General features: G+C 43.4%; 1 protein-coding gene across 1 annotated transcript; it reads right to left on the reverse strand.

The window, feature by feature from the left end:
• Positions 1 to 1,376: 1,376 nt before the first annotated feature.
• On the reverse strand, positions 1,377 to 5,449 carry LOC145092481 (uncharacterized). Its single transcript, XM_079030420.1, has 4 exons — positions 3,413 to 5,449; positions 3,118 to 3,341; positions 2,187 to 3,048; positions 1,377 to 1,788 (listed from the first exon to the last, which is right to left on the reverse strand). The coding sequence occupies exons 1-3, from the start codon at positions 5,150 to 5,152 to the stop codon at positions 2,310 to 2,312; spliced, it is 2,703 nt and encodes a 900-aa protein (XP_078886546.1). The 5' UTR covers positions 5,153 to 5,449; the 3' UTR covers positions 1,377 to 1,788; positions 2,187 to 2,309.
• Positions 5,450 to 15,677: the final 10,228 nt, after the last annotated feature.

A 15,677-nucleotide genomic window follows, 5' to 3' on the forward strand; every position in this document is an offset into this window, starting at 1 on the left:
TATATATATATATATATATATATATATATATATTAAATCCGTGAGATGTTTGAACAATAACTTTTTAACATTCATATTTTGACCCATAGTTTTTTTTTTTTTCCTTCAGAGATAGAGTTTAGGACTTTTGGTTTCTGCCACCACTTTTTAGGGGGTTTCACAGTTTTCATCCTTCAAACTTTTACATTTGCAATATCCATCCACAAAAGTATGTTCAATTGTCAATTTAGTCCCTGCCTTTTCCAATATTGTTATATTTCTATACTTTTTCCAACATTGTTCTATTTCGATATTATTTTTGCACAATTTTTTGTGGTTATTACACATTTGGTCATTCCTTGATCAATGGGTAGTCAACCCTATTGTAAAGTCTTGGATTTTGTCGGTGTTACATGTTTTTTTAAACTATCACTTCAAGTCATTTTTTTAAAAAACTCTAAATTATATCCAACCCATGTGAAGCATGGGCTCTTTCCTAGTTAGGTATAATTGTCCATTCAAATGCATTTCAATGGTGTAAAAAGGATAAGAAATTTTTTAATGACATAATAAATATAATTAAATAATAAGTGATCTAAAGAGCAAAGTGTGTTATTGGTTGTCATTTTATTTTATGACATTAACCCTTTTTGATCTTTTATAAATTGTAAGGTAAATTCACATCTATTGTTCTATTAATCTTGATAACTTTAACTTATTAATAACATATTATTTTTGTAACTTTAACCACAAAAACCATATGAGAAGTTTAAAAACTACATACATAAAATGAAAACAAAGTTAAATATTACACCATAAAAATAAAATGTAAAAGTATCAATCTAATAGACTCGTTCGTTTCATTCAAAATAGTGAAATTTAACCAAAATCAAATCAAATAGGAGCATTCTTATTCGGCTTAACAGAATCAAATTACTCAAAAAAAATATGAATCAAAACAAATCATAAAAACCATTATATTTTGATCATTTTTACGCGTTTACAGTGAATCTAAACAACTCGATTTTGATAACTTCTTTAACCTGTTGCTAAACTTGGGTGGCCCTACTGTAAACGTGGTAACAAAAAAAGGCTGTGGACGTCAGCATGGGTTCGTTGCATACATCATCATTGAAGTTTTTCATTTTACTTGGTGGAGGCGTTTTAGTATAAGCCCAAATTTGACTCATTAACGCAATTGGTGTATCTTATTGGAAAATGGCAGGATATAAGAGTCGTGTAAAACATACCAAAAGGCAACTTCAATGAAGGTGATAATTAATTTCTTCAATTATTATACACCAACGATCGTTATTGAAAATTTATATAATCATCGTTTCAAATATATACAAGGACAAAATAACTTTATGTCAAGTACATTAAACACGTTAGGAAGCTGAACACAAAAGATAATGTTTTTACATAAGTTGAATTTTTTTGGTTCTCCTAAAGATATATAATAACAACTCAAAGAATAGACGATAAACAAAATGGCTATTCTATTTACACCAACGATATTAATAAACAAAAAATTGTAGGCTATTGCTAATCTACTACTACCTAACTGTATCTATTTTAAATTTTTAATAACATAAACAAACTACATCCACTTACAAAATTGAGGCCTTTTATTTTAAAAAAGCCAAATTTAGCTTTCAATCAAAAAACCAAGTCACGTGCCAAAAGGCATCATCATAAATGTTGCGTACAAAGACCACTCTTGAATCTTGATTCCATCTTTTCACTTCGGTTGGAATGTTGGTTTCCAGTCTTCAATTAGACGGAATGTTGGACCGCTGCAGTAGAAACCTGTCCAAATCAAATATAAATTAAATTTTTTAGAAAAAAAAAATGGTTGTCATAAATGCTTCAATATTTATGTATAGTCGAAATCGTCCATAGCAATAAGTTTTAGCATGAAATCAACCTAACTCTAGTTTTGTACATGTATGAATACCAAATACAATTTCACTTTCATTGTTTTCTTATCAAGGAATTTTACTTTAAAAACTCAACCCAATTATAGCAAAATAGTTTCAAAATTTTCTTTTAACATTAGTCCTTTGAAAAACCTATCCAATTATAGCAATGAAATTCCCTTTTTTCATTTGGATGACATTGCTATAACTGGATAAAATTTTCAATAACAAATAAATGAAAGTACATTGCTATTTCTTGCATATATAACCCAAAAAAAGATCATGCACCTGATTCAAGACAAGTTGTGTGTCTTGACTGAATCTGATTCACTCAGATTCAACCAGATGAACCCGAGCTCCTTAATTCCATTTTTCAGTTTAACTTCCTTTTCTTTTTTCCATCATGATTGTCTACAAAACTTTCTCTTGTTCACGAGAAATCTTATCTTCTTCAATACGTTGCAATAACTCCTCACAAGCTTTCAAAGAAGCAGCTGTAAATCTCTCCATAGCCTCAAAAACAAGTCTTAAATTCGTTTGAGCACCAACACTTTTACTAGTCTCACTCTGATAAACAGCTGAAATCCCATTATCATCTCCAGAACTACCAACAACAATTCTTTTATCAAGAACCTGCAACTCCTTATGAATCTTCACATCCTCCCTCTCCAAATCCTTAACTTTCCTCTCCATATTCTTATGCATCACAAGCCTCCTTCTCATTTCCTGCTTATCCCTTTCCCATAACTGAAGCACAATCCTCACAAAATCCCTCATGGATTCCACCACTTCTTTATCTGAAATCCTTTCCATTGCTTGTGCCCATTGGTTGCATATTATGAACACGGTTGGAGCTCCGATTCTTGAAGGGGAAAATGGAACAGGTCCATCTGCTGTTTCTTCAGGGATGTAGAGAAGACATTTTAGAAGCCAGTTGTTTAATGATGTCACAAATCCCTTTTGTGCTCCAAACCAACAAGAGAATCTAAGAGTCCAGTTTAAAAGTTCATGTTCAAGTTGTAATGTGGCTTCAAGACTATCATCACTGGAATGTTTGTGAGATGCAATCGCGTCTAGTCTTTTAGCAGCTCCAATTGCTCGAGTTTGACTATGGTGACACTCCAGCATTGACCTCCACATTCTTGTTAAACTAAAAACAGAGATTCATTAATCATAAATCAGATAAAAAAAACGGAATTTTTAGTGTATTATTACATACCCTTGAATGAAGTCATTTAGCTGTGGCCATAACTCATCGTCTCTTAATCGGTTTATTTGCTCAGAGATCTTATCGACTACTTGAATCGCAATTCTGATTTTGGTTGAAAGACTTCTGACTAAAGTTCTTGTAGCATCAACTTTGTGTGGTTCTGCACCTTTTTCATCTAAACGTTTTAGTCTTCTGTTCTTTTCTTCATGGAGTAATCTCATTTTCTCTTCAATCTATATCATGAAAAGATTCAAGATTCAAGATTTAAGAACAGCATCCATGGAAATTAATAATGATAACATACCTTAACTTCCTCGAACAATTTCTTTTCCCAGAGATAGAGCTTATGTAAGGTGGATGAAAGATGTTGAGACTTTGTTCTTAAATCTATACCAGCATCTAAGTTGGAAGGATCGGTGGTTTCTGCAGATGTGTATTTAGAAGCTGCGATTGCTAATGATGGTGAAAAGACGTTCAACATCTTTGAGGGAACTTGATAGGCGGCGTGTTTTCTGTTGTGTGGAACTTTTCCGACCTCAAGCATCTTAGCTAGCTCATTGCCGGATTCTGAAGCTCGATCAAACTGGACTTGAATTTCTCTCACCACTTCGGAATCGCTTTGAAAGTCAGCAAGAGGTTTTTCCGATCTAGATGTTTCTTCTTTATCAACCACATGAACTTCAAATTCCACTGGTTCGTCTTCTACCACAGTTGGGCCACTTCTGTAATGCAACTCACCACCGGAACTTTTCTCACTATCTTCATCAACGACAGCCGCCTTCTTTGAATCACCTTTACCCCCACTTCCACCGCCACCACCACCACCACCACCACCGCCTCCACTATCAACGAACTTTGGGATTGAAGAATGTATTTCCTTGACGACTTCTTCCTGGAAGTAATCTTCGTCTTCCAAATCAGGAATACCCTCTTCTTCTCTCACCTCTCTTGAATCGCGACTTGGTGTATAGGGAGGATAATAGCTCTCGAAGGTCTCGAATGGATTTAAGAAGTCCCACGAGGAGCTTGGTGGCGGGGGAGGGGGAGGAGGTGGAGAAGGTTTTGAGTTAGAAGATGATGCTTCTGCCTGTAAAACCGGCGGCGATGAGACGCCACCATATGGAGGTTGTCGAGAAGAAGAACCGAAAAACTCACCGTAGTTAGAGTAATTGTTGTTATATGAGGAAGAATTAGGGTTTTGATAATTATAATTGTTGTTATAATAGGATGATGAGGAAGAAGCTTCACCGTAATGTATAGTCTCCGGACTCATTGGCCGTTGCTGGTACACTACAGACGGAGTCGGTTGCTTTCTCATAAAATTCATCGTGTAACGACCAGGAGCATAACCTTCCGGAGCATAACCCGCCGGTGGATAATCTGGCGGGGGATAACCGGCCGGTGGGTAGCCTGATGGAGGATAACCGGCAGGGGGATAACCTGACGGTGGGTAACCGGCAGGGGGGTAGTTTGATGGAGGAAAACCTGACGGAAGATAACCGGAAGGAGGATAACCAGAAGGGGGATAAAAGGGGGGAGGATAAGAAGAACTTGCTGTATCATGCTGATCATTATATGTTACATTTTCGTACGGCCGATGCCGATGTTGATGCAACGGAGAACCCCCATTTACTGAGTGTAAATGAATGGAACCGTCATCGTCCTCGGAATCTTCATCGGAATCAGAGTGAAAGTGAAGGTGAGATGAGCCAGAATTTGAATGCGAATGATCATGATGCTGATGCTGATGATGATGAACAGGCGCAGTAACGGGCGGCTTGGAAGACTCTCCCTTCCTTTGAGGAGGAAGGTTAAGCACCGGAGACGGAGGAGTATCACCACCGTGACCGTGCACGGCGGCGGAGGAGTGGATATCAAAGAAACGATGGAGCGAAACACCGACGTTCTTGAGAGAGTGACAATAAGCTAAATGAGCTTCCGCAAGAGCGTAGCGTTGGTGGATCGCTTCGTCGAGGAAGGTGCATCTCTGCCTGCAGAGCGCCACCGCCGGTGACTCCTCGGGCTTGGAACCCACACAGCCCATACACTGTTTGTTGATAAAAATCCAATCTTTTACGAAATTGGATTGAAAAAAAAGGACAGGAATTGAGTGATTTTCAGAGGGGGTAGATTGGAATTAGGAGGGGGATTGGATTGAAATTTTAGGGATTCGAAGAGAAAGGGGAAAAGGGGGCCGGTGGAGGAATCTTTGACAGCGGGGAATATCTCGTCGGTTTGTAGGAGTAGCGGACAGAGAGAGAGAATGCATCGTCGGTGTGTAGTGTGTGAGAGAGAAAGGAGTGTGAGTGTACTTTTAGTTTTAGAGAGTGAAAGTGCGTGTGTATGTCGAAGCAGGTAGTACAAGTATGTGCGCATCTATGGCCCTTGTATTTTTCCCTATTCACTACTTTGCCTACTTAATTTCATTTCACATACAATACCGGTGGAATTACCATGTTACTATGTTTCTCAATTCATCTCACAAAATTTCTACTTTTCAAAAAGTGCCCAAGTTAAACGGATAATGTGTCGTTTTTTAATAATAAAATTAATCTTTAGGATGGACTTTTGATTTTACTACAATCGACGCAAATAAGAAAATATGATAACTACATATGTCGTGGACACATCTTCTTGGACACATCTTAAATGATATGTCCATCTTAAATGATATGGTCTCACTCTATATTTAATATTTATCAAAACCATAGGGTTATGTTGGAATCCAAGTATACGACATAGAACACTTTTAGTAAGAAGTTTATTGTTAGTAATTTCAAAAATTACAAAATGGAGGATTCGATGCCTATCATAGAATAGTACATCGAACTCTAATTTTAACAAAAAAATATAAAGATGGATGAATCCATTTATGTATCAAGTGTTAGGTTGTGGGGAGTGATTACAGCCAAATCACCGGCCAACACACCGCCACGTAGGTATTTTACCATTTCACAACCAACCCATTAGGTTATGGAAATGGTGTTAACCGGTGGGTTAATAGTGAAGGGGCAAAATGATGAGAGAGAATGAGAGAAAATGTGAGGGGAAATGAATGAACCAATCAAAAGGTTGTCTTTTTCCGTCTTCACCACCACTAGAAGTCACTCCACACCTAAACCACCAGTCCATGTGGTGGTCTTCACCGGTGGGTTAGTGTGTCACATGTATGTCACATAGGAAACTCACATGTGGGTTCACAACCACTCATGGTAGCCTTATAGACAAATTATCCCCCTTGTAGATGATTCAAAACATATGTTGAAACACAAAAAGGAGGAGTCGTCTCTTGTACAAAGTGGCAACCACTTATCTATTGAAGAATCCATATGGGTTCAAGAAAAAATGTAAAAGAAATGAGAAAGAATACGGTGTGTAACATCCATGACTTTTACACCAAATTTAAACTTTCTCAATCATAAATAAAAACCGTAAAGCATCGTTTACAAAGATGTTTTCAAATCATTTTCCATCAGAGTGTCCCAAAAATCATAACATAAGGATGAGGAGCGGTACGGTCACGCCTTCGCCTTTCCATGGACTCCTGAAGTACCTGAAACAATAAACTGAAAACTGTAAGCCCGAGGGCTTAGCGAGCTACCCCCAAAATACCAATACCACACTAACAATACCATATCAGTAATAATCAATCAATCATCATGTATACTGGGCCATCGGCCTGACTGGACCGCCCTACCGGGCCTATAGTCTATCTGAATCTATCCCGAGCCTTCGGCATGACTGGTCCGACACGTGGGCCTACAGTCTCCCCGGACCGCTCATAGGGTATGTTGGCCTTCAGCACAAAGCAAGACCACCTCAACCCGACCAACAAGAAAATAACCATGTGCACATAGCTATCATATACTGGCATATACAAACATCAAGCATATCTATCTCGCTGATCATAATCATAGAATTCTCCTGTAACTAGAGTACCGACCTATCAGGTCACTAACACACCAATCCCTATGGATCATAAAAGCATAACATACTGTCTACCTCGATTCCGAACTAACAAATCATAACCACATGCAACATACCATAACAATAACAACTAAAGGGTCGGCCTTGGTGCCGTAGACCCTATCGATGTAGTGAGGATAACTCACCTCGCAGATGTCGACACGAAAGGTATACTCCAACTCTCGGATCACTTGACACAGGTTCCACCACCTATCATCATAGTACATCATACTCATAAGTCCTTAACCTTACAAGGTACTCCATAAACCACTAGTCAACCCCTGGTCAAAGTCAAAGTCCTCAATCAAGGTCAACAGTCCCTGTTAACCTTAACTCGCCGAGTACCCTTGGCTACTCACCGAGTTCCCTGAAGTACATTCCAACTCGCCGAGTCATCGGAGTGACTCGTCGAGTTCCTTTGATCCTCGATCACACTTAAGGTCACACGTCGAGTTCCCTCCTTGCAACTCGACAGATACACACACATACATAATCTAGGGAAAACTCATCCGACTCGCCGAGTTGTTCTTCAACTCGTCGAGTCTTATCGTGATCTTCATCGGGCTCGCCGAGTTGTTCATCCAACTCGTCGATTTCACAGCCATCTTCATGTGACTCGCCGAGTCAGCCTTGCGACTCGCCGAGTCCATTCAGTCCTTTTTCCATACAGACTTGATTTGAGCCATGCAGTGGCCCCAGATCACAGATCCAAGCTTCTAGGGCATACTTATCACGTAAAGTTGCAAACTTTACGTGCATGCATGTCTATAAAGGCTCTAAATGTCTATTTTAAGTTCTTAATGAAGCTTCAAGTCTAAGAGGGACCTCAATCACAACCAATACAGCAACTTTATGATTCTAGCATCCAAGGAGGGTCCAGATCCGAAGTTACAACCTCAGATCTAGCCCATAGCTCATCCTTTCAACTTAATACTTCACCAAAAACCCTAAAACTCAACAATGGAAGAGATTCACAAGAAGAAAGGCGATTTGGTTACCTCCAGAAGATGATGACTGAGATAAGAGCTGATTTCCACACTCCATTTGCTCTAATACCCTTCTCCTCTAAGCCTTCTCTCTCCAAAATCCTCTTTTCAAGCTTCAATTACACAATGGCACACATACACACACGTATTAGGGTTTTAAGGGCTCTCAAAGACTGTAAGGAGGCCAAAGGAGGCTGAGGATCCTTTAAATATGGGTGCAAACCCCGGGATTTAGGATTTCATCTGCCAGATCCTACTCACCGAGTCCCAAAGTGGACTCGTCGAGTAGGTCACTTAACATGCGGTCTTACCCCGTTTCTACTCGACGAGTAGGTCGACCGACTCGTCGATTAGGGCTTCATCCAATAATTCTTATGTAATTAATACCTTAGAATCGGGGCGTTACAACTCTCCCCCACTTGAACTAGACTTTGACCTCGAAGTCCGCTGGAATAAACAATGTCGGATAATGCCCGCGCATCTCCGCCTCCGGCTCCCATGTCCACTCGGATCCCTTCCAATGTTCCCATTGTACCTTTACCAAAGGTATTTCCTTGTTCCGCAAAATCTTCTTCTTCCTTTCCAAAATCGCCACAGGCCTTTCCACATAGTACAGGCGCTCATCGACCTGAATGTCATCCAACGATATCACTGCCTCTTGGTCCATAATGCATTTTCGCAATTGCGAAACATGAAATGTGTTGTGGATCCGGCTAAGCTCATCCGGAAGTTCTAGCCTATAAGCCACCCTGCCAACCCTGGCGATAATCCTGAACGGCCCAATGTAACGGGGACCCAATTTTCCCCTCTTCCTGAAGCAGATCACACCCTTCCAGGGTGAGACCTTCAGAAGAACCATGTCACCCACCTGAAATTCCAGCTCAGATCGGCGTCGGTCGGCATAACTTTTCAACCGGCTCTGAGCGGTCTGCAGTCTCTGCCTAATTTGTTGTATCATTTCGGTAGTTTGCAGAACTACCTCTGTCCGACCCATCACTCTGTGCCCAACCTCGCCCCAACAGATTGGGGTCCTACACTTCCGCCCGTACAACAGCTCGAAAGGCGAGGCGCCAATACTGGAATGATAGTTGTTGTTGTAGGCGAACTCTGCAAGCGGTAGGTAGGAATCCCAACTCCCACCGAAATCAATAACGCACGCCCTCAACATATCCTCGAGGGTCTGAATGGTCCGCTCACTCTGCCCATCAATCTGTGGATGGAACGCCATACTAAAATGCAGTCGTGTACCCAGTTCCTCATGGAACTTCTGCCAAAAACGGGAAGTAAACCTGACATCTCGATCGGAAACGATAGAAACTGGAACCCCATGGCGAGAGACAATCTCCCTGACGTACAGGTCGACCAACTTCTCTGCTGACGAACTCTCCCAAATGGCTAGGAAATGGACACTCTTGGTCAATCGATCCCCGATGACCCATATGGCATCGAACCCCCTTGCCGTCTTCGGCAACTTCGTGATGAAATCCATCGCGATCCGTTCCCATTTCCACATGGGAATCTCTATAGGCTGCAACTTACCATGCGGCCTCTGATGCTCGGCCTTGACCATCCTATAGGTCAAGCACCTTTTAACGAACCAAGCGATATCTCGCTTCATGCCAGGCCACCAATAACTCGAACTCAAATCACGGTACATCTTGGTGGCCCCGGGTGAATCGAAAAACGAGACTTATGAGCCTCCTCCATCACTGTCTTCCGGACCCCTCCGGACATCGGAACCTAAACCCGACCGTAACGGGTCAACAATCTATGGCTATCCTGAAACCGGGCGCTTTCGCCCTTAATCCTCTCCAACTTCCAGTTCTCTGGTCTCATGCCCTCAATCTAAGCATCCCTGATCAAACCCACCAGTGGGGAATCCACCGCTATCCTCATACACCTGGCTGGGGTCGAGGACCCAGCTGACTTGCGGCTCAGAGCATCTGCAACCACATTCGCTTTACCAAGATGGTAAAGGATCTCGCAATTCTACATCCAGCCGCCTGCGCTGCCTCATGTTCAGGTTCGGCTGATCCATGATGTGTCTCAAACTCTTGTGATCTGTGTATATAGTGCAACGGACCCCGTACAGATAGTGCCTCCAAATCTTGAGAGCGAAAACCACGGCTCCCAACTCAAGATCGTGCGTGGGGTACCTCGTCTCATGCGGCTTAAGTTGTCGCGATGCGTAGGCTACCACCCGTCCTCTCTGCATGAGGACTGCCCACAAGCCAGTGATGGATGCATCACAAAATACCACAAAATCCTCCACTCCCTCGGGGAGTGTCAACACTGGCACCTCGCATAAACACTGTTGGAGGGTCTCAAACGCCCTCTGTTGCTCAGGGCCCCACCGGAAATCCACCCCCTTCCTTGTTAGACGAGTAAGGGGTACGACGATCTTAGAGAAATCACGAATGAACCTTTGATAGTACCCTGCTAAACCCAAGAAACTCCTGATATCAGAGGGAGATTTCGGGGTCTCCCACTGCATAACCGCCTCCACCTTGGCCGGATCGACCAAAATCCCCTCCTGGTTAACGAGGTGTCCGAGGAACTGGACCTCTCGTAACCAAAACTCGCATTTCGAGAACTTAGCATACAACCGTTCTCGCCTCAGAACTTCCAGCAGCTCCCTGAGATGCTCCTTATGCTGCTCTCGAGTCTTGGAGTACACCAAGATATCATCTATAAACACAATGACCGAGCAATCAAGCATCGGTCTGCATACTCGGTTCATGAGATCCATGAACACTGCTGGAGCGTTGGTGAGTCCAAACGGCATCACCACGAACTCGTAATGACCATAACGAATCCGAAACGCAGTCTTATCCACGTCTTCCTCCCTCACCCTGACCTGGTGATATCCTGATCTCAAATCAATCTTAGAAAACCAAGTTACACCCTGTAGCTGATCGAAAAGATCATCTATCCTTGGAAGCGGATAACGGTTCTTCACCGTTAACTTGTTCAGCTCCCTATAGTCAATGCACATCCTGTGCGAGCCGTCCTTTTTCCTAACGAAAAGGATCGGTGCTCCCCAGGGTGAACTACTCGAACGAATAAACTGCTTACCCAACAGTTCCTGCAACTGAGATGACAACTCCTGCATCTCTGGCAGTGCCAGTCGGTACGACACCTTAGCGATAGGGACCGCACCTGGCACTAGATCAATCCTGAACTCAACTTGCCTCTCCAGAGGCACTCCGGGTAACTCCTCTGGAAACACATCTGTAAACTCCCTCACCATCGGAACCTCAGAAACTGAGAGCTGCTCTCTAACCCACGTATCCATGACATACGCCAAATAGCCGGCACACCCGTGCTGAATATACTGTCGAGCCTTGGCTGCCAAACAAAACCCTGATCCCAACCTGGTGCCCTCACCATATACTACAAGTTCTCCCCCACTTGGGGTTCGAACCACCACTCGCTGCCCCTCACAGTCGATCATGGCGCCAAAACGGCTAAGTCAATCCATCCCTATAATCACGCCTACATCCCTCATGGGAATAGTAATCAAATCTATCGGGAAAGGCACCCCGAAAATCTCCAACTCGCATCCCCGGAAGACCGAAGAAGCAGAGACCCCGTTCTCGTTGGTGATCGAAACCCGCAATTGACACTCAAGATCATCTATCTGCACAATGAACCCTCTAGAGAAGGTCTGAGATACAAACGATCGACTCGCCCCTGAGTCAAATAATACCAAAGCGGGCAAAGAATTCACTAAAAACGTACCTAATCACAGGTACAATCAAGAAGCATAACATGAATACAATAATTGAGACAAGGAATAGAAAACATACAAGCAACCACATCTGGTGCTGACTTGGCCTCCTCGACTATGAGCTGGAAGGCGCGAACCTAAGCCTTCGGAGGCTCCACCTTGACTGGCCTCCCATCTCCAATCCTCCCAGCAGCTGGCGTGGAACCCTGCGTCGGCTTGGCGGCGAGCTGCGGACAGTTGGTTTTCACATGACCAACCTGATGACAATGGTAACAAATCCTCATATCTGCTGGAGGGGTGGACTAACGGCAATCCCTGGCATAGTTCCCCTCCTTGCCACATTTGTGGCACCCACCTCCTGCTCGACAAACCCCCGAATGAGCCTTGCCACACTTTCCACAAGTACGGCTCTGATGACCCCCGGACCATGTATCAGCGGTTTTAGACTGTTTAGGCGTCGGCTGAGACTGTGTTGGTGCATGACGCTGCTCCTTCAACTGCAGCTCTATCTCCAACTCACACCGTCGTGCGACTTCCTGAAGGTCCAGGAGGGTATCACATCGCTGAGTAGACACAAACTATCGAATATCAGTCTTGAGCATACTCAGATAATGAGTCATCTGAGACTGCTCTGAAGAAAACTCCGGGAAAAACATAGCCCTCTCCGTGAACATACGGGTAATCTCCATCACAGACTCCCCATCCTGCCTCAATGTCAAAAACTCATGCGCAAGCCGCTCCCGCTCAATGCGTGGAACGTAGCGGGTTCAGAACATATCTTTGAACTGCTCCCAAGTAACAGCAGCCCGCTGATCATCAGTATACGACCCAGTCGTCAGCCTCCACCAGTCCTTTTCCCCAAGCCTCAGCAGGTTCAGGGCACACCTGACCTTTTGGTCAGCAGGACATGAGCACGTGAAGAAACAGCCCTCCACGTCAGATAACCACCTCATAGACCTAATCGCATTCTGCGTACCATAAAATGTCAGGGGCTTCGTATTATCGAAGTCCCGGTACTGGAAAGCCATGTCGGTTCCTCCTCCAACCCCTGCCGCAGTTACAGCCGAAGTGGCTGTAGCGGCAGCTGTCTCTGCTAGAGCTGCATATCGCTCATCAAAATACTCAACCATCGCGGTCTTAATCGAGCCAAACATCTTTGGCAGCTGCGCTCGGAACGCGACAACAATCTCGTCGTGCATGATCTCCCTGATCCTAGCATCCAACTCCACGGTCCCTATCTGAACCACGGGCTCAGGTGCTAATGGCATCTCCAACCCTCCGTCTCCCGACCCCGATCCTCATCCTGATCCTGATCCGGATCCCGAAGCAACACGTCTCGTCACCACCATACTGGAATATATACATACAAGTCATCAGATAAATAACATAATGTCGGGAGACCAAAACCCCAAAAACCCCAGGGGTTGTGATTTCCTTGCTACGCGTATGGGTCCTGTGCTTTCAGTAGTACGGGCCCATACTACCTTCCACACCTACCCATATTTGTCTCAAGTATCATCACAACTCCCTAACAATATCATCAACATAGGAATGCGCCCAACCCTCACTTCTAGGGGAATACCAAATATCTCACATCTAGCCTCACCACTTATCACAACCCTCACATCCATGAAACTTCCATCATCCCCTGCAGCGATGGTGCATGCTAGCTGCACGTAACACTGGACCCCATAGACTTTCGAATATCTAATCTTACACTATGGTCGAATCAGACATTCTCAGGCTATAAGATCTTGATTATACACAGTCGTGATGCATACACCAAACATCTACAATTATGATGTCAATTCCATGTACAAGAAACCCTAGGCTAATAGGCATCATATGTTCAGGAAAGGCTATCATGCGATTCCTGAAGATCCCTAGCCTAGCACTAGCATGTTGTTCTAACATATCAGAGTATCAAATAACCGTATTCTATTTTGGGGTTCACTTACAGGCTCTGACTGATTGTACCCTCTGGATCCTCTATCCTTATTTTGAGAACCATTTTAAAACTTATGTTCCGAAAATCTCCTTGATTTGAGACTGGATTCACATGAGTGTTCCTCCAATTCACTCAAACCAAGGCTCTGATACCAACTTGTAGCATCCATAATTTTTACACCAAATTTAAACTTTCTCAATCATAAATAAAAACCGTAAAGCATCGTTTACAAAAATGTTTTCAAATCATTTTCCATCAGAGTGTCCCAAAAATCATAACATAAGGATGAGGAGCGGTACGGTCACGCCTTCGCCTTTCCATGGACTCCTGAAGTACCTGAAACAATAAACTGAAAACTGTAAGCCCGAGGGCTTAGCGAGCTACCCCCAAAATACCAATACCACACTAACAATACCATATCAGTAATAATCAATCAATCATCATGTATACTGGGCCATCGGCCTAATTGGACCGCCCTACCGGTCGTACAGTCTATCTGAATCTATCCCGAGCCTCCGGCATGACTGGTCCGCCACGTGGGCCTACAGTTTCCCAGACCGCTCATAGGGTATGTTGGCCTTCAGCACAAAGCAGGACCGCCTCAACCCGACCAACAAGCAAATAACCATGTGCGCATAGCTATCATATACTGGAATATACAAACATCAAGCATATCTATCTCGCTAATCATAATCATATAATTCTCCTATAACTAGAGTACCAACCTATCAGGTCACTAACACACCAATCCCTACGGATCATAAAAGCATAACATATTGTCTACCTCGATTCCGAACTAACAAATCATAACCACATGCAACATACCATAACAATAACAACTAAAGGGCCGGCCTTGGTGCCGTAAACCCTATCGATGTAGTGAGGATAACCCACCTCGCAGATGTCGACACGAAAGGTATACTCCAACTCTCGGATCACTTGACACAAGTTCCACCACCTATCATCATAGTACATCATACTCATAAGTCCTTAACCTTACAAGGTACTCCATAAACCACTAGTCAACCCCTGGTCAAAGTCAAAGTCCTCAATCAAGGTCAACAGTCCCTGTTAACCTTAACTCGCCGAGTACCCTTGGCTACTCGCCAAGTTCCCTGAAGTACATTCCAACTCGCCGAGTCATCGGAGTGACTCGTCGAGTTCCTTTGATCCTCGATCAAACTTAAGGTCACACGTCGAGTTCCCTCCTTGCAACTCGACAGATACACACACATACATAATCTAGGGAAAACTCATCCGACTCGCCGAGTTGTTCTTCAACTCGTCGAGTCTTATCGTGATCTTCATCGGGCTCGCCGAGTTGTTCATCCAACTCGTCGATTTCACAGCCATCTTCATGTGACTCGCCGAGTCAGCCTTGCGACTCGCCGAGTCCATTCAGTCCTTTTTCCATACAGACTTGATTTGAGCCATGCAGCGGCCCCAGATCACAGATCCAAGCTTCTAGGGCATACTTATCACGTAAAGTTGCAAACTTTACGTGCATGCATGTCTATAAAGGCTCTAAATGTCTATTTTAAGTTCTTAATGAAGCTTCAAGTCTAAGAGGGACCTCAATCACAACCAGTACAACAACTTTATGATTCTAGCATCCAAGGAGGGTCCAGATCCGAAGTTACAACCTCAGATCTAGCCCATAGATCATCCTTTCAACTTAATACTTCACCAAAAACCCTAAAACTCAACAATGGAAGAGATTCACAAGAAGAAAGGCGATTTGGTTACCTCCAGAAGATGATGACTGAGATAAGAGCTGATTTCCACACTCCACTTGCTCCAATACCCTTCTCCTCTAAGCCTTCTCTCTCCAAAATCCTCTTTTCAAGCTTCAATCACACAATGTCACACACACACACACGTATTAGGGTTTTAAGGGCTCTCAAAGACTGCAAGGAGGCCAACGGAGGTTAAGGCTCCT

This window comes from Lactuca serriola, chromosome 3, assembly GCF_051521515.1.
Source record: "Lactuca serriola cultivar US96UC23 chromosome 3, Lser_US96UC23_V15, whole genome shotgun sequence".
Lineage (NCBI taxonomy): Eukaryota > Viridiplantae > Streptophyta > Magnoliopsida > Asterales > Asteraceae > Lactuca > Lactuca serriola.